A 20,426-nucleotide genomic window follows, 5' to 3' on the forward strand; every position below is an offset into this window, starting at 1 on the left:
AAGATGACATTTTATCTACCAGAATTTCCATTTATATTTTTAAAAAATCGATTGCCTAAGAAAATTATGAGTGATGTAATACAATAATAATTGTTATTTTTAAAGACCCAAGGGTTTTAGTTAGCCTTGGTCTTAACTGTGGGATGTGGCTGCTAAAACGACAGCTAGCCCAATTTTTGGCTGAATTAATATGAACATGGAGTCCAGATCAAAGGAGTGACTGGTCAATGGCCAGTATTCTGTACTGCTTAGACTACACCTGGGCTACTATGTTCTGTTTTTTGAACAGTATTTTAAGAGAGACATTGACAAACTATTATCTGGAGAAGCACAAAGATAAGGGTAAAAATAGTCAGCTAGACAGCGAAGTTGGGATTGTTTTGCCTGGAAAACTAAAGAAAGAATATGAGAATATGTGTGTGTGTGTGTGTGTGCGCGCGCGTGCGCGTGTGTGTGTAATGTCTTGCTCTAGAGAAAAGAACTAAAATCTATAGGCAGAAGTTAGAAGCAAATATGAAACCAATAATAAGGAAGTGCTTTCCATTGATGCCAACTGTCTGACAATAGATTGGGTTCCTGCATGAAGCAGTAAACCAAGGCTTAATGTCACCCATCAAATATTTAGAAATTTATGTTTCAGATAGGAAGATGGACTCATATGATACTCTTTAAGATCCCTTTCAAACTTACGGTCCTAAGAAAAGCTGTCATCTGGGAGAAGATACATACATTTGAAATTATTTTTAAAAATTAGAGAGTCATACATTCTTCATTGAGAGAAGATCCATCACAGCTAAAGCCAAACTAGGGCATGATTAGCTAAAGACCTCCCTCTTAGTCCTGCTTTTGCTGCATTCCATAAGTTTTGACATGTTGTATTTTCATTTTCATTTGTCTCAGGATATTTTTTACTCCCCTTCCCACCTGCCTTTTTTGAGATGAGGTCTCACTATGTTGCCCAGACTGAACTTGAATTCCTAAGCTCAAGCAATCTTTCCTCCTTGGCCTCCCAAGTAGCCAGGATTACAGGCATGCACCACATCTGCCTCTGGTTTCCCTTTTGATTTCTTCTTTGACCCATTGGTTGTTCAGAAGTGTGTTATTTAATTTCCACGTATTTGTGAATTTTAAAATTTTTCTTCTGCTGATTTCTAGTTGCATTCCTTTGTGGTCAGAAAAGATACTTGGTATGATTTCAGTCATCCTAAAATTTTTAAGACTCATTTTGTTACCTAACACATGATCTATCCTAGAGAATCCTCCATGTGTGGTTGGAAAAAATGCGTATTTATATGTAACCATAAAAGACTCTGAATAGCCAAACCAATCTTGAGCAAGAAGAAAAAAGCTGGGGGCCTCATACTTCCTAATTTCAAAATATATTACAAAGCTACAGTAATTAAAACAGTATAGTACTGGCATAAAGACAGAAATACAGACCAATGAAACGAAATAGAAAGACCAGAAATAAACCTCCACATATATAGTCAACTGATCTGCAATAAGAGTGCCAACCATACAAAATGAGGAAAGGATAGTCTCTTCAATGAAGAGTGCTGTGAAAACTGGATATTCACATGCAAAAGAATGAAACTAGACCCTTATACTATATAGAAAATCAACTCAAAATGGATTAAAGACTTAAATGAATATAAGACTTTAAATTATAAAACTCCTAGGAAAAAATGTAGGGGAAAATCTTGATATTGGTCTTGGCAATGATTTCTTGAATATGGCATCAAAAGTACAGGCAACAAAAGCAAAAATAGACAAGTGGGACTGCATTAAACTAAAAAGCTTCTGCACAGCAAAGGAAACAATCAACAGAGTGAAAAAGCAACTATGGAATTAGAGAAAAAGAATTGCAAGCCATATATGTGATAAGAGCTTAATGTCCAAAATATATAAGGAACTCCTAAAACTCAGTTGAAAAAAAAAACAACAAATAACCTGATTTTAAAATGAGCAAAGGACTTGAATGGGTATTTCTTCAAAAAAAGATACACAATTGGCCACTAGGTATATGAAAAAGTGCTGAACATCACTAATCACCAGGGAAATGCAAATCAAAACCAAAATGAGATAGCATCTCACACCTGTTAGTGTGGCTATTATAAAAAAAAAAAAGATAATGAGTGTTGGCAAGGATATAGAGAAATCAGAACTCTTGTATACTGTTAGTAGGAATGTAAATCAGTACAGCATTATGGAAATCAGTATGGAGGTTCCTCAAAAAATTAAAAATAGAACTACCATATGATCCATCAATCCCACTTCTGGGTATTTATCCAAAGGAGTTGAAATCAGGATCTTGAAGAGATATCTGCACTCCCATGTTCATTACAGCATTATTCACAATAACCAAGATAAAGAAACAACCTAAATGTCTATCAATAGAGGAATGGAAAGAAATACACACACACACACACACACACACACACACGCACATACAACAGAATATTATTCAGCCTTAAAAAAGAAGGGAATCCTGCCATATGCAACAACATGGATGGACCTGAAAGACATTATGCTAAGTAAAATACGCCAGTCACGGAAGGATAAATACTGCATGATCCCACTCATATGAGCTATCTAAAATAGTCAAACTAATAGAAACAGAATAGAATGGTGTTGCCTGGGGCTGGGGAGTAGGGAGAAATAGCAAGTTGTTCAATGGGTGTAAAACTTCAGTAATTCAAGATGAACAAGTTCTAGAGATCTGAACAACATAGTGCCTATAGTTAATAATATTGTATTGTACACTAAAAAATTTAAGAGAGTAGATCTCAAGTGTTCTTACCAACCCCCGCCCAGCCCCCCGCCCCTGGCACACACATGGGAGCAGGGGGGAGCTTTTGGAGGTGACAGATATATTTATTACTTTGATACGCGTGTATGCATATGTTCAAGCTCATCAAATTGTATACATTAAATATGTACATCTCATTATATATTAAGTATACCTCAATAAAGCTATTTTAAAAATAAAAATACTAAAGAAAGTTTTCTAAACTTCAGTCCTCTAGTTTATTTCCATAATAGTACCTTACATGTAGTGGCATCCACATGTTCTTTATGTGACTGATTGATGTTTGTTTCATGAATAGCTGTACTTTACACTAATAAGAAGCCCTTGGAATGAGCACAGGTCAGTGATTTGGATTTTCTTGTGTACTTTCTGTATTTGTTAATATGAGAGGCAAAGTATTCATTCTAGCTTTGTAATCTATTTTTTTCTTTTTTTTTTTTTTTTTTTTGAGACGGAGTCTCGCTCTGTCGCCCGGGCTGGAGTGCAGTGGCCGGATCTCAGCTCACTGCAAGCTCCGCCTCCCGGGTTTACGCCATTCTCCTGCCTCAGCCTCCCGAATAGCTGGGACTACAGGCGCCTGCCACCTCGCCCGGCTAGTTTTTTGTATTTTTTTTAGTAGAGACGGGGTTTCACCGTGTTAGCCAGGATGGTCTCGATCTCCTGACCTCGTGATCCGCCCGCCTCGGCCTCCCAGAGTGCTGGGATTACAGGCTTGAGCCACCGCGCCCGGCCTGTAATCTATTTTTTCTAAGCAAAGTTGTCTAATAAAGATTTCATCAGTTTTTTATTTGAACTAAATCGAAATCCAGGCCTAAGCCAATTTTTTTTTTTTTTTTTTTTTTTTTTAGATGGAGTCTCACTCTGTTGCCCAGGCTGGAGTGAAGTGGTGCAATCTCAGCTCACTGCAAGCTCCACCTCCTGGGTTCACGCCATTCTCCCACCTCAGCCTCCCCAGCAGCTGGGATTACAGGCGCCTGCCACCACACCCGGCTAATTTTGTTTTTGTATTTTTAGTAGAGATGGGGTTTCACCATGTTAGCCAGGATGGTCTCGATCTCCTGACCTTGTGATCCACCCCCCTAGGCCTCCCAAAGTGCTGGGATTACAGGCATGAGCCACCGCACCCAGCTAAGCCTATTATTATATTGACTTTCCTTCAGTCCTGAAATGATAAAACAGTAAAAATGCAGATATTGTTCACGATCAAGGAGACAAATGGTACCTATCTTTTTTCAAGTTCACAGGCTGTCTGCTTCAGCAAAACAATATACAGCATTGTGAGCCATGAAGTCTTCTTTCCTCACATTTCAGATCACTTTTTCATTACCTCTTTGCTAACTCCTCTCCTCATTTCACATTTTTATTTATAATCCACTTTATTCTAAGTATGTTATATAATTAATTCTTAGTCTCTCACTGTCTTACTTCTTTCTCGGTATACACCTTTTTTACCTTTTGAAGTGTTATGTTAACATTTTTTAACCAACTCAATGCTAAATATCATAGACTCACAGCATCAGCTGGGAATGCTGCATCTGAAAGCTCAATCAAAAAGGAATTTGGTGACTAGAATGCTTTACCTCACTGATACCAAAACCAGAGATGGAAAAGAAAGATGGGGATTGTAAGATGAAGCTCTCTTTCTTCTCCTTCTCCCTCTTATCTTTTATTCTTTTTTCCTGCGGATTGTGTGTGTGTGTGTGTCTGTGTGTGTGTGTGTGTGTGTGTGTAGGGAAAGAGAAAGAGGAGGAGAAAGAGGGAGAGGAAAAGGAAAGCAGGAGTTGAATAATATTAATAATTGCTAAAATATATACAGCTATCATTTAATTGGAAACAAAAGTACATAAGAGACATACAGGGTTGAAATAGGACAGGGATGAGTAGGTCTTTTGGATTAAGGAAACAGAGTTGAATCACAGAATCCAAGATTGCAGTATTCTAAATTAGTCCACATATATGTGTTTCTTCAGGGTTTCATTTACAGCCTACCAGTAACGCTGAGTAGCACACCCACTACATTTCCACATGAGTAAGGCTGATTTTTGGCACAGCCCCTTCTGTCTCTTCCCTCTTTCTGGTCTCCTGTTCTCTAACTTGTAGACACCCAGTATGCTCACACTGAACTCTGGCTTTCCAAAACCTTTTGGTACTCTCTGTCTTTCCTTTTTATTCTTTCCAGCCCCAAATCAATTCTTATTCCCAGACTGTGCAAGGAGGTGTTTGGCCTGGTTATCTAATTTAAATACTCAAATGATCCATTTCCGTTCAACAGGTATACTTTAAAGGATGAGGCTGTTCACTGAGCGGGCCTCCATGAGTATTTTCTGGTTCTTGGGTAAGTGACTTTTCATCAGATTCCCAAAGGAACCCACCCCCAGAACAATTAAAATACAATCATCTGACTCGGCGCGGTGGCTCACGCCTGTAATCCCAGCACTTTGAGATCACAAGGTCAGGAGATCGAGACCATCTTGGCCAACATAGTGTAACCCCGTCTCTAGTAAAATACAAAAAATTAGCTGGGTGTGGTGATGCGTGCCTGTAATCCCAGCTACTTGGGAGGCTGAGGCAGGGGAATTGCTTGAACCTGGGAGGCAGAGCTTGCAGTGAGCTGAGATCATGCCACTGCACTCCAGCCTGCTGACAGAGCAAGACTCCACCTCAAAAAAAAAGAAATCATCTAAGTGGCAAAATGCACATGGTTATTATTTTTGAACTGGTATACATATGTAGGTTCCTAGCCTAATTAGAATACCTCTCACCTAGTTAGAGGACGCTCATATACCACATCTATCAATCCAGAAATCTGATCAGTCTTACAGCTTTCTCCCATTTCTCCCCTCATGTTTGCAAACAACATACCTCATGGTAGAGTAAGGTATTGCTTGGGGAGAGTGAAAAGCAGAAGCACAGTGAGCAGTGGAGGGCCCAAAAGCCATCTTGCACTAAAAAAAAAAATAAATAGAATAAAATAAATATATATATAAATTTTAAAATAAAATAAATACACAATATATTAATTTTCATTAAAAAATTAAAACTACAGAAAAGTTGCAAGAATGGTACAACAATCTACCATATACCCTTTTACCTATTTTATCAATTTAACATTTTGCCACATTTGCCTTATCTATCTGTGCTAAACTACTTGAGAGTAAGTTGCATATATCAGAATTTTTTGCTTTTTTTTTTGTTACAGTCTCACTCTGTCATCCAGACTGGAGCGCAGTGGTATGATCTCAGCTCACTGCAACCTCCGCCTCCCAGGTTCAAGCAATTCTCCCACCTCAGCCTCCAGAATAGCTAGGATTACAAGCGAGTGCCACCACACTCGGGTAATTTTTGTATTTTTAGTAGAGACAGGGTTTTGCCATGTTGGCCAGGCTGATCTTGAACTCCTGACCTCAAGTGATATGCCCATCTCGGCCTGCCAAAGTGTTGGGATTACAGGTGTGAGCCACCACGCCTGGCCAAAAATTTCATACCTAACTAGTTTAGTGTGTATCTCTTAACAAGGGATACTCTCTCTTATAATCACAGTATAATTATAAAATTCAAGAATTTTAACACTGAAAGAGTATCTTATCTAATATGTAATCCATATTCAAATTTCAGTAGTTGTTCTGATACATTCCTTTATAGCATGTTCTTCCAAGATCACATGTTGCCTTTAGTGCCATGCCTTTCTAAATCCCTTAAATCTAGAATGGTTCCTCAGTCTTTCTTTGACTTTCATGACACTGATGTTTTTTAAGGATACAGGTCAGTTGTTGGGTAGAATGTTTCTTAGTTTGCATCTTTCTGATTGTTTCTAGATCATAATATGCATTTTTGACAGGAATACTACATAAGAGATATTGTAACCTCAGTGGCTCACGTCAGGAGGCTCATCATGTCATTTTATCACATAATTGGTGACATTAACTTTGATCATTTGGTTAGGGTAATGTCTGTCAGATTTCTCCACTGTAGAGGTACCTCTGTTAACCCTTTATCATGAATAAGAAATCCAAAGACTGTGCAAATATCTTGTTCCCCAGGCAAATTTTACTCAATGATTTAAACATCTATTCATAATTCTTGTCTGAATCCATTATTACTGTAATGGCTGCCAAACGATTTGCTAATTGTCATTTCTTCTAACATATATTAGTTGGCATTCCACCGTCATTTCACTTCTCCCCCCTTTATTTTTCTATTTAAAAGTTTAAAAGTAAGTATGGTCTACGATTCTTTTACAAAATTCAATGTGTTAGAATCAATTTCTGTCATTATTTATTTATTCATTTATTGAGACAGAGTCTCGCTCTGTCACCCAGGCTGGAGGGCAGTGGCACGATCTTGGCTCACCGCAACCTCTACTTCCCGGGTTCAAACAATTCTCCCTGCCTCAGCCTCCCGAGTAGCTGGTATTATAGGCGCCCACTACCACGCCTGGCTATTTTTGCATTTTTAGTAGAGATGGGGTTTCACCATGTTGGCCAGGCTAGTCTTGAACTCCTGACCTCAGGTGATCCGCCCACCTCGGCCTCCCAAAGTGCTGGGATTACAGGCGTGAGCCACTAAGCCCGGCCTATTATTTATTCTTGATACCCAAATTGTCTCAGATTTGGTAAGGCGGGAGCACCTTGGAGCGATCTTTCTTTTGACATATCTTCCTTGACCTAGCCAAGAAATCTCCTTGCTTTAAGGCACAGGATCTTTCAAGGGCATTTTATACTTTCCCTGTCTCTGCCCTCGAATGAGCCATCTCGCCACGGAGTCTGGCTCCTTTAGGTGGAGAATGGTATTTAGAAACCAAGATATGAAGGCACATGATACATTTCAGAATATTGAAGTGTCACTGTCCCTATTTCCTTGAGTCACATTTGGAAGCGTGGTGTGATTTATAATCCTACCTCTACCATTGCCTGTGTGACCTTGGCAATTCCCTTTATTCCTTGCGGTCTGCTTCGTCCTTTGGGGGAAAAATTGGATTAGAGAAATATTTTTAACCGTTTTCAGGGTCACCAACACGTTTGGGAATCTGACAGAAGCTACGGGTCCATCTCTCCAGAGACATGCTCACATAAGCAAAAACTGGCCTGTGTTTTAGGGGGTTCCGGACTCCGAAGTTCACATGAGGCTCCAAATCTCTGGATTAAGTGATCTCCAAGATCTCTTCAGCGCTGACATTGACATTCTGTGAGTCTATCAGCGACCGCACTGCTGTCAGAATGACTCCTCGGAGACATCAAAACGTGGAGGGTTTTGTTATATATAGCAACGAGAAGAGAAAAAAACACAAAGAAAGGAGCCTGTGAGCAACGCATTGCTCAGCCACAGTTCTTTGCCGGTGCCAAATTTAGGGCGCGCTGTACTTGTAGGTGAGAGGTTTTGGCGGGAAGGACCCCGGGTGGGCGGAGAACGCCGGGGCGGGGAAGGAGATCGCAGGCCGCATCCAGGTCTCTGCACCCCTACGCACGGTCCGCCAGGGCTCGCTCTTGCCCTTCGCCTGGAAGGCCGAGGACCGTAGCGGGCCGAGCGGCGACCCCGCCCCTGGCAGCGGCGAGGCGGAGGGGCGAGGGGAGGGCGTATGAGCCCGGAAGGAGCGCGCCGGCCAGGCCCGCGCCCCTCCCCGCGCGCCGTCCCCCACTCTCCTGCAGCCGACGTCGGCGGTGCTTCGGTCGCCATGGTGACCAATCCAGGCCCGGGCCCGCCCCCGCCCCCCTGCCCCGGCCCCCTGACGTCGGCGCACGTCAGCGGCGGCGCGCGCCTGGCTGGGCCCTGCGGAGCGGGAGGGAAGGAGCGAAGGAGCAAGCTGAGCGGCCGTCGCCCAAGCCAAGCCGCGCTGCCAGCGCTCCCGCTCGCCCGCCCGCGCTCCTGTCCGCCGTGTCTAGCAGCGGGGCCCAGCATGGTCATGGCGGATGGCCCGAGGCACTTGCAGCGCGGGCCGGTCCGGGTGGGGTTCTACGACATCGAGGGCACGCTGGGCAAGGGCAACTTCGCCGTGGTGAAGCTGGGGCGGCACCGGATCACCAAGACGGAGGTGCGGCCCGGGGCTCGGCGGGAGCGTCCGAGGCGAGGGTTCGGGAGAGGAGCTGCTTACCGAGAGGGGCGGCCGCAGTGGTGGGACTGGGGAGACCCGAGAGGCCGCCTCACTGGCGGAGGCGAGCGGGCCTGGGACTGTGAGGACCCAGGAGGTGCAGGGGGTCGGTGAGCAGCGAAGGGATCGGGCCCGGGCACCCGGAGCCGAGTGTCGTCCGACTGGAAACGCAACCAGCCGGGGCTTAGCTTTCCCCTACGCCACCCGCGGTGGCCACCCGGAATTTCGCCCAGAGCCCCCCACCCGAGCCGTGACCTGGTCTGTGGCCTCCGCTCCGGAGCCCAAGTTCCGCGTCTTCCCTGCTTTCGGCTGGGGGTGGGGTGGGAGGGGAAGTCTCGGTGTTCCCAGGCTGCGCCGTGAGAGACGTCGCCGGCCCGAGGAGGGGACCGCCTGCGCTTGGGCTCCGCGGATGGGGGATCGTGCGGCCCCCGTGACCCCGGTGCCCCTCCCCTGCCCGACGAGGAGGGGCCCGGTGGCTGGGAATGCCCCCACGGCCACTGACCATCTCTGCTCCTTCCTTTTGGCCCACGGTGTCTCTGATTTGGTGTCTGACTAGCTTGATCCCTTGCCTGGGGCATTTCCATTTAATGCTCCAGACAATAGAACTGGTTAAAATGGTCATCTCTGCACTTGCACAGTGGGTGGGTTGGACAGAAGTCTAGGGTTGTCCCTGTACCAGGTGTGTATTCTGGCTGTAATACGCATTCTTTAAACCATATTAGATTCTGCCTCTACTCATAAAGCCCTCAACTGCTTCCTGACGGTGAATCCTGCACCCTCTTCATTGCACATTCTAATGCACCGCACATATTCTCTCACAAGTCTCTGTTCTTACCTAACCCGCCCCCCTTCCTTCCACTGCCTCAAGCTGCTCTCCTCAGGGTCTCTATTTTAAGACGTGCAAATTAAATACCTTAGAAGAACGGTAGAAACAAAACCATTCTTTAGAATAAAACCTAGTGGTTTTGACGTACTCTACTCTGCCTTATTGTAGTTCCTCCTGGAGTTTCATCCTTTTCCTGTTTGTTTGCCCTCCAGTTTTGGTCCTATTCTGCTTTTTCCCTTGTTAGTACGAATGTACTAGAGTTTGAATGTAGAATAAAGTAGGACTTCTTTTCAGAATGACTTATGTAAGGCGAAGGGCACTGGCAAACCTGAGTGATTTTTGGAGTTGCAGTTGTACTTAGAAGTTTTGCTTAATCCCATTTCCAAAAGGAAGGGGTATATGTCATTTTGTCGTCTTTACTTTTTGCCTTCCCCTGGTGGTCCTGAAGCAGTCCAAATCTTTTAGAATCAGGACCAAGGTCAGATATTTTATTCTCACAGATTTACCAGTTAGCAATTTAAGTTGTAATGATAATGGTAACTTGACTATAGTGATATTGCTAAATCTTTGCATAGTTTAATCTGATCCCAGCATTTTTTAAAATGAAGAAATTGGTTCCATTCCTCTGAAGAGCCATGGCCTAATGCCATGCCATTTCCCTTAAAGTTACATAAAAGAAGGCATCTTAAATGCATGTTTTATGAGTCCTTGCTTAATGACTTTCTAAAAACAAACACATTGTGAGTTATAGAGAGGTTCTACAAAACTTTTGAACTATAGTATATCGTGTGGGTTGAATTCCAAATCCATCAGTTCATAATATTTTTTTCTCAGCTCTTACTGGGATTAGTAGCAAGATTTAATTAAGTCATCTATTATTTATCAGGTCAGATTTAGTTAATACAGTAAGAACTGCTTAAGTGGAGTGACTGACACTTTCTCTTGAGGTTGACAATTCAAATGGTGTCCGTTTTAAACTGATATATCTTAAAGAGCTAGGGGGCACTATGGAGTAATATCGTGGTTTGGCTATCAGAGTGAGATCAATGCATTCATTTGTAATTGAAGCAAGCACTGGTCAGATCGTGAAAGAGGATCGATCCTAAATCGTGTGTGTAGTATATATGTGTAGAATTATTTACGTTAAATGCTAAATGTTTAGTCCACAGAACCCATTTCCCTGTGCTTTTCTAAAGAAGCTGTTATTAACATATAAAAAGAAATAGTGTGAATGTGAATTTGAGATGGGTGAGTGTGAGTACCTGTGGAGATTTGGTGGGTGTGATTGGAGATATTAAGGTAGAGAGGGATACGTGAAATGTCAAAGCAATCGTTGAACAGAAGAGTTCTCTAGATCTCTAGCTTGTAAAGTTGCTCTGAATTTTTTTTTTTTTTTTTTTTTTTTTGAGACAGAGTCTTGCTCTTGTTGCCCAGGCTGGCTGGAGTGCAATGGTGCGATCCCGGCTCACTGCAACCTCTGCCTCCCGGGTTCAAGCGATTCTCCTGCCTCAGCCTCCCAAGTAGCTGGGATTACAGGCGCTCACCACCATGCCCGGCTAATTTGTGTCTTTTTAGTAGAGACGGGGTTTCACAGTGTTGGCCAGGCTGGTTTCGAACTCCTGACAAGTGATCCACGGCCTCGGCCTCCCAAAGTGCTGGGATTACAGGCGGGAGCCACCGTGCCTGGCCCAATTGTTTCTTAAAGTATTCCATGGGAGTAACAATTCCATTGTTAATGAAGTTTTTTTACAGCAGTTATTTATCCTTATTCGAATTCACTGGAGAAATGTTTGTGTGTTTTTGATAAATATAACTACCTTAAAAACTATAAGATGTTTAGTAAAAACTTTTGTTTTAAATTGAGTTTTCATTGCAGAATATACTACGGTAGTTATAGTGGAACAATGAATATGGTATAAAAATAATATCAGCAAAATATCCCAATTATTGACGATAAAAGTTTCTTCATATACTGTGCTTTAACATAGATACAAGTTTGTGTGTTTTAAAACTTAGAGGTTCTTTTTCCCAAGTTTGACCCTGAGGCAAATTTTAGGACTTAATCATCTATGTAATGAGCAATTGGACCCTTTTATTTTTAACTGGTTCTTCTCTGTTTCTTGTTCTATATCACTCACAAATGATGTATTTCTACAGAACTTGGGAGATTCAAGTCTGTTTCCCTTTTAGGAAAAAAAATAGTAGACAAAAGAGATCTTCATTTTGGTCGAATCTATCAAACAGTTTAACATTGTTTATGAAATATAATTACATCATCATCTGAAGTGGTATTGTGTTTGATCTCTATGTGAATTTTGCACCCAAAGGGGAAGACAGGTGGGGGTAGAATCCAGCTTCCTAATACACTTTGTAAAGGCTTTGTAGTATTCGTTTGTGGTTTACGAATTAGAGATGCTAATTTTATAAAATTAGCATAATGGGAAAAGAATAATAGCATGTAAGCTGTTAAACTTTGAAGCAGTAGTGGTTGCTTGTTTGCTGTTCACTGAGTGTCCTTGAGTAGTTTATTTTATCAATACTGTACAGTACTAGGAAATAACTTTTTCCTTCTAGTTAATGGTGTAGCTAGTTTTTTGTCTCTTAAGTAAAATTCTAGAAAAGCCAATTGTATCCTTAAATGTTTTTGTATTCTGTTTAAGAAATAGTTTCTTTCTTGTTGCTCCCAGGACAAAAGAAAGAAAAATAAAGAAGTAGTGTCTTACTGTAATGTAAAAAATAAAGAAGAGTATAGTGAACAAAAAAGTATACATATAATTCCTCCACCAGTGGGAATAACCCATTCTTAACATTATGGCACTAGACTTTTTATTTAAATGCATTTTTTCCATAGATGAGAGCACATGGTACATGTGTATAAATTATGTTGTTTTTTTCTACTTAATATTATAACCTAGGCATTTTGCTTAATATATATAACTTTATAAAAACATTTTTATTAGCTGCATGGTGTTCTACCTTGCGGATGAATATCATTTTACCTAACAATTCCCTTATTAATGAATATTATGTAATTTTCAGTTTTTGTTTATAGTAAATAATTTGCAGTGAATATTTTTGTGTCTGTAACTGAGTGTGCATTTTACATTTTTTTTAGGGAGGAGGCATTGCTGGTAAAGTCCTAAAAGGAAATTTCCTAAGTAACAAGGTATTATTTTTACATTAAAGAGTAGTGTATTTTTATTACCAAATCTGTCATGTTTATTATTGAAAAATTTAAAAGTATAAATAGGAGGCCAGGCTACATGGCTGACACCTGTAATCCCAGCACAGTGGGAGTCCAACGCAGATGGGTTGCTTGAGGCCAGGAGTTCGAGACCAGCCTGGTCAATATAGCAAGACTCTGTCTCATTAAAAAAAAAAAAAAAAAAAACTATAAATAAATGAAAAGAATTCCCCATAAAATCACAACCCCGGAGATAACCATAACTCGTTATTTTCAGACCTTTTCTATAATAGATAACTTGAGTTTTCAACACCATATGTCTCATATTGCTTAGCTAAAGAGCGTGTAAATGTATAGTCTATGGAATCATAAAGATATTTCAAAGAGGTTCTAAAAATGACCTTATTAAAATGGCATGTGGGTGTCAGGCTGCTTACTTACCCTTAAGAGAACTTGGAATGCAAAACTGATAACAAGGACATTCTGAAAACTGTATTTGTTTGCTAAAAAGCCTTCCATGTGCATTTTGGGGATTTTATAGTTAGGTCTAATTCTTTACTACCTTAAAATGTAAGATTTTTAAAAGGTTTTCAAAATTGTTAAGGTATTAAAATTGCATTTTTATAGCAAAGTTAGAAACAAGAAAAAGGCATATTACACCCTGATTATGATGTTTCTTGAAGAGAACTCATTTTAAAAATACATTTGAATTTTCTATTTTGCTTTAAAATTTTAAGACTCCTTTCAGTAGTCTTGGTATTAATCTTGTGCTGTGAAATATTCCAAAATTTCAAGAACTGTACTATGTGCAACAGAAGGACTTGTTACCAAATGACTCAATCACTAATATTTGTATCTAGTCTTATGTATGATCTTTAATTGTGTATTGAAATAAAAATTATATGTGTCTTGGAATATATATGCTTTCATAGAATTTTTCTCTAGTCTTTTTGCACCCCGGACAAATAGTATTTGTCAAATTATTCTGCTAACTGTTGTTCAAAATGATCTGCTCTTTTTTGGGAGTGGGAACAAATATGCAAAATAAGAGTTGTGTAAATGTTTATATTCTGTAGAAATTTTAACTTTAACAGAGTTTAATGTGTTCTGATTTTAAACCCTCTGGGAAATACTATCTCAGTACCAGTCAATTAAGAAAACAATTATTTGGAAATAACTGAAACTAGCCTATCTTCTTGGATTCACATGATGACATTTGATTTATGACCTACTGCTGATAGCAGATTCATTTCCTTGGAGGCAAATGCATTCCAGAATTCATTAGAATATCATTCTTTCCACTTTCGTGTACCTAGTACCTCTTCTACCTTCCACCTCCATCTTTTCAAAAAAAATTATATAAAACTTCCTTTATTCAGAACATTGGTGTAGAATACTTTCCCATCCTTCACAGAGAAATAGCCTATATATCCATTTTGAGATATTAGAAGATCAAAAGATAAACTTGGAAATTCCATCAGAAACTTCATTTAAAATTTTTTTAAAATACTTTAAACAGATTAAGAGATGAATATTGGATGAATTAAACTGAGAAACAATACTAAAATTTATTTTAAGTTCTCCTTGAAAGTAAACATAGTATTTATATGTTTTCCCCCAGTTATAGAAGTCAATGCATCTTCATTGTAAACATTGTTGAAAAGCCCAAAGAAGAAAATTAACATCCTTACTTCTACTCTCCAGACCCAGAGATAATGTCTGTTAATATTTGGTTCATCTTCTTCTAGTTATTCACATATATTTTATATGTATGTAATAAAATTGATGTCATGTATACATATAATCTGTGTTTTTTACTTAACGTGTTGTTAACATTTCCCTAACTTTGAAAACTATGTGAAGCATGGTTAAATAGTATTTGTGTATTTTTGACTATCCATATTTTATTTAATCAATTTCCTATTACTGAACATTTAGTCTATTTCTCTCTTGCTGTCTCTCTTTCTAAAATAATTTTTCAGAGAGCATCCCTCTACATACATCTTTGTGCATGTGTCTGATTATTTCCTCAGTGTAATTGCATAGCAATGGAATTCTTGGGTCAAGGAGTATGTACATTACCTATCTTATGACGTAGGATGCCAAATTACCCTCCAGAAAAGGAGTGCCCGTTAATTTTCACTAGCAAGAACTCATATTTTGCAGGAACATTATTTTCTAAATCTCTGCCAGCTTGATAGCAGAAAGTAATATTCTTTGCTTCTTTTAAATTTTTTCTATTTTTATTTTTTAATTGACAAATGTTTATATTTTCTGTTACTTCAATTGGCATTTCTTTGATTACTTTGTACAGTTTTATATGATGATTGCATTCCTTTTATAAATTTTTTTTGTCCTTTGACCCATTTAATTGCATTGTCTTTTTTGTTGATTTGTTTAAATACTTTTTAAGATAGGGGATTATTTTTAATCACTTCTTTTATCATCTTAAAAATTCTCAGTTTAATTTTTGCAGGTATATAACTATCAGACCATTTACCTTCCTCCCAATCTGTTTTTCTTACCCACTATTGCAAAAGTCAAATCAATTTTTTTGGGGGGGTTGGGACAGGGTCTCACTCTGTCGCCCAGGCTGGAGTACAGTGGCAAGATTACAGCTCACTGCAGCCTCCATGTCCCAGGCACAAGTGATCCTCCCATGCTCAAGTGATCCTCCCACCTCAGCCTTCCAAGTAGCTGGGACTGTGGGTGCACACCCCCACGCCTGGCTAATTTTTAAATTTTTTTGTAAAGACAAGGTTTTGCCATGTTGCCCAAGCTGGTCTTGAACTCCTTGGCTCAAACAGCCCTCCCACCTTGGCCTCCCAAAGTGCTGGGATTACAGATATAAGCCACCATACCCAGCCATCAAATTAAATCCTAATGAGAATGTATTATTTGAATAATTTTAAAAGCCAAATTTACATTGGAAAAAAAGTCTGCTTTTTATTCATTCTGAGAGGGTAGCTAGATAATTCTCTGTTTTACTACTCACTTTTACTGCTTTCAGAAATTATTTCATTATAGACCACTCAATCACACTTGCTTTTCAATCGGATGATAGGCTAGTAGGTTGTAATTCTACCAATGATTTGTTATATAAGCTGAAAGGTGTATTTATTTTTTAATTTCAGAGGTCTAATGTATGGTATGATAGAGCTAATGCTACTTGGTACTTCAGAAGGACAGTTTAGAATTAGTATATTAGTAATAGGACTGCAGTAAATATTATCTAAGACAAGAAACACATGTTAATCCCTTCTTATTTGTTATTAGAAGAATAGCTCTTATTGTGTAACTTCTTTATAAAATCTCCAAAAGCTACTTTTTTTGGCTTTCATCTGTGGATTTATAGAATCAAAAAGCAACTTTTGTATGTGTGGTTTCTTTAAATGAGATTAATATTTCTTTTATGAGAAGTTGTTTTTCTAAAATCAAAAAGGATAGGCCAAGCATGGTAGCTCACGCCTGTAATCCCAGCACTTTGGGGGGCCAAGGCAGGTGGATCGCTTGAGACCAGCGTGGCCAACACGGTGAAACCCCATCTCTACTAAAAATACAAAAATTATGCTGGCATGGTGGTGCACGCCTGTAATCCCAGCTACTCGGGAGGCTGAGGCAGGAGAATCACTTGAACCTGGGAGGCAGAGGTTGCACTGAACTGAGATCGCACCACTGCACTCCAGCAGTGACAGAGCCAGGCTCTGTCTAAAAAAAAAGAAAAATACCAAAAACAGGGATAACAGTTTGAAAAATGAAAAAATTCCATTTATTCATCAGTTTAACACTTTTTACATTTCGGCTCTTACATTTAATTCCTTGTCCTCCTATATAAAATTTGTACTTGACAGTTGTTACTTTCATATGTATTTTTAAAAATTTCACAGTTAGAAACATTTCTGTATATGTCTTAATATTTAAATCACAAAATAGCCATTTTCTAAATTTTGAAAATGAGAAAATGAAAACTAATATTTCTCAGATGGAGAATTAGTATATGTGATAAATAACTATGTCATTGTTCTGGGTTTTTTCTTATTAGAAAAGTAATACATGTTCACTGAAGAAAAATTGCACAGAAGAGTACAAAGCAGTTTATTGCCATCTTTTTCTACTCATACCTTATGCTGAGACTGCACTGATATCTCAGTTTTCTAATACTCTATTGATTATATGTACACATAAGGCTGGGTGAGGTGGCTCACACCAGTAATCCCACACTTTTGGGAGGCCAAGGCAGGAGGATTACTTGAGCCTAGGAATTTAAGACCAGTCTGGGCAACATGGTGAAACCCACTCTTTCTTGACCAAATGTGTATATTTATATATATGTATACACACACACACACACACACACACACAAATTAGCACAGTGTGGTGGTGCACACCTGTAGTCCCAGCTTCTTGGGAGGCTGAGGTGGCAGGATCATTTGAGCCTGGAAGGCAGAGGTTGCAGTGAGCTGAGATCACACCACTGCATTCCAGCCCAGGCAACAGAGTGAGACCCTGTCTCAAAAAAAAAAAAAAGTGAACATAAATCTTTGTCATCATTTCAGATTATTTCCCTCAAATAATTTCTCAGAAGAAGAGTCCTTAAGCTACATGGAATGGATGATTTTTAAGGTTCATAATAAAGACTACTAAATTCCTCCCCAGAAAAATTATAATCTATTTTATATTCCTACTAACAATATCTAAAACAAACATCTCATTGAACCTTAGCTGACCAGGTTATTTATTTTTTAATCTTTATAAACATAATAAGTAAAAATGGTATTTTGTTTTTAATTCATATTTCCCTGAGTATTTTGAAGTTGCATATTCAGTGTTGCTACTTTATGTGGGATTTAGTTTGATAATAATCATTCTAGTTTGTCCTAATGTTCTTCAGTTTATAGAGGAGACCTTTCTTCAGTCCTTTAGTAGAAGGAATATTCATTTTTCTGTCATATAAATTTATTGAAGGTTTTTTTAAGATGATGTATATATAATAATTAGAGAGTTGAATAGATGAACACCACCAAAAAAGGGGATCTTTCCATTCATAGAGTTCCTTTCTTGACTTACTTTCTTGTTACCGTGCAGATTTTGTCCCTTATACTATGTTCAGAACTAAATAAGAGAAGGGATATAGAGAGGAAGTTCCCACAAATCTAAGTTCATTCTAATCCTTAAAAGGAACTATTGGGACACAACCCTTTTGCAAATTAAGGACTTTCAGTGCACCTTTGGGGAAATCCCCAAATACAAATTTCTTGTTGATAAAATGTGTTCATCTTCTTCTTACAGACCTATTAAATTCCTTGAGGGTAGGAATGAAACCCCATTCATTTTTATATCCCAGGCATAATTCCTGGCACACAACAGACGCTGTGTAATGTATTATTTACTAGACCGTTTGAAATAGTGGAAAGATTAAAGTTGGAGTTAGAAGGCCTAGGGTTTTTCTTCCTTAATTCATTAGAGCTTTAAGACCTTTGTTGATTATGTGACATTATTTGAACCTCAGTTTCATCAACTCATGAGTATACCTCTTGTTTCATTTACTTCACAGAATTGGGAAATAAATGAGATAGAATATGCTACAAGTATCTTAAAAAGTGCTATGCAGTTGTGAAAGTCATCACCAGTGTTAGTATTATACATATTTCTGGGAAGTACTTGATAGAGAGCTCCATTGTTAAGAAATTACATTGATGAGTTTGGCAGACTGCTAGCTGATCTCTGAAAACTCTACTGTTTCCTCTTCTTTCTGGGCCTACAGCTGGACTGTTTCTATGCTGCCCTTGCATTTAGGTGTGGTCATATGCCGAGTTCTAACTAATAGAATGAACAGAAATAATAGGCACCACTTCCAGGCCCAGCCCATAAAATCACCTGTGAGGATCCCTCAAAGTTCTTTTTTCCTTCTGTCTAGCTGGAATGGAGACCACCTTCAGGTTAACCTTGGAAGCCACACATTAAAGATATTAAAGCCTCTTTGAATCTCAAATGCCTGCCAACTTCATTCGTCTAGTTCTGCTACATGAGCAAGAAATAAACTTCTGTTGAGTTTGAATCATATGTTTTGGGTTGTATTTGGTAAAGCAATTAGACTTCCCGTGTTACAAGGAACATGTTAACTCATGCTCTGCTTTTTCTTTAGAGAAGCATAATCCTCTTATAATAGCTCTAATAGCCTTAGAAACAAGGGATAGCAATGAGATAAGTATATATATATATTTATGATCATAGATGGATAAAGTCTGTGACCCAAGATAAAATTGAAGTGAGAATTATATCATTTGAGTAATTTTGTTAAGAAAAGTTAAATGAGATTTATAATTTTTTATTGAAGTTTAATTAGATAACATTTTTAACTTTTTAATATATGTCATATATTTTTCACTTTTTCATTGTTGAGGCCAAGGTTCCAAAAGGGTATAAAAAAGGAGATTTCTCTGGGTAATACATTGCTTTAATTGATATTTAGTATCTAAACTCTTTCATCCCATTAAATATGATACTTAAGATATTTACGGTATAAAATTGTCTCATGATAGGAATCATGCTGAGGTTTTAAAAACCATAATCCCTTCTCTCCATCTTTTTCTATTAGATGATTGTGACCCATCTCATTATAAAAGCTTTTTGTTGGGGGCAGGAGGTGCTGATATCTAGACTCACTCCTGAAATTGTAGGATAAGACATTTTCTTCAAAATATGCACGTCTGTGAAACTTGATGTGATCTTCCTAAGGAATATTGAGGATATTCAGTTATACACTTATCTTTTTATCTGGCAACTGTTACCCAAAGTTACCCAAAATATAATGGTTTGTATCATACTCTTCATTGAGGAGAGTTTCTTTAAATGTATTTAGGTTTGAGGTGGTCCAATAATATTTCTAATAGCAAGTATATAATATTGATCATTCTACTTGCCTAGCAAAGTTTTACTATCTAGAATATTTTCATTATGGTAATAATCAAAACACCACCAAACATAATGAAAACAGCTATCACAGAACCTATGTACTTTACTCCCTAGAGAAGAAGCTTTCATTCTTAGGCAATAAATTTAATTTTATACATTATGTTTAGTAATCGGATTTCCCCTGGGAAGCTTGGAGCGTTCTACAATTAATTTAAATCAGGAAACAACCTGTGGACAGCAAGTTAGAAGTAGAGAAAGGTGAAAAATAAAACTTACAGTAGAGCTTTAGGACATAACAGCAAAGGATAGAGCAGCCACAAAGAAAGAAGAAAAAAACTGACTCTCCCCCCTAATTTTTTTTTTTTTCAAGATGGAGTCTCACTCTGTCACCCAGACTGGAGTGCAATGGCACGATCTTGGCTCACTGCAATCTCCACCTCCTGGGTTCAAGTGATTCTCCTGCCTCAGCCTCCCAGGTTGCTGGGATTACAGGCGCCCACCACCAGGCCTGGCTAATTTTTATGTTTTTAGTAGAGACAGGGTTTTACCATGTTGGCCAGGCTGGTCTGAAACTCCTGACCTCAAATGATCAGCCTGCCTCAGCCTC

The 20,426-nt window shown here is 39.0% G+C and overlaps 2 protein-coding genes across 4 annotated transcripts in view; one reads left to right on the forward strand and one right to left on the reverse strand.

The window, feature by feature from the left end:
• The window catches only part of BTG4 (BTG anti-proliferation factor 4), a 113,777-nt gene extending 105,284 nt beyond the window's left edge, over nucleotides 1-8,493 (reverse strand). The window contains exons 1-3 of the mRNA XM_050757739.1: nucleotides 7,878-8,493; nucleotides 7,708-7,766; nucleotides 5,672-5,754 (exon numbers count right to left, since the gene is read on the reverse strand). The gene's annotated coding sequence lies outside the window, so the exon portion shown is untranslated. The remainder of the gene's footprint in view (nucleotides 1-5,671; nucleotides 5,755-7,707; nucleotides 7,767-7,877) is intronic.
• A 46-nt stretch (nucleotides 8,494-8,539) lies between these two features.
• The window catches only part of SIK2 (salt inducible kinase 2), a 130,578-nt gene continuing 118,691 nt past the window's right edge, over nucleotides 8,540-20,426 (forward strand). For 2 of the 3 annotated variants that reach the window (XR_007719298.1, XM_050757681.1), the window contains exons 1-2: nucleotides 8,565-8,837; nucleotides 12,836-12,886. Coding sequence is in view for 2 of the 3 variants with exons in the window: in XM_050757681.1 (XP_050613638.1) it covers nucleotides 8,703-8,837; nucleotides 12,836-12,886 (186 nt within the window). In the remaining variant the exon portion in view is untranslated. Of the gene's footprint in view, nucleotides 8,838-12,835; nucleotides 12,887-20,426 lie in introns of all 3 variants that reach the window. The other variant, XM_050757682.1, reaches the window with a different exon arrangement.

This window comes from Macaca thibetana, chromosome 14 (assembly GCF_024542745.1).
Source record: "Macaca thibetana thibetana isolate TM-01 chromosome 14, ASM2454274v1, whole genome shotgun sequence".
Lineage (NCBI taxonomy): Eukaryota > Metazoa > Chordata > Mammalia > Primates > Cercopithecidae > Macaca > Macaca thibetana.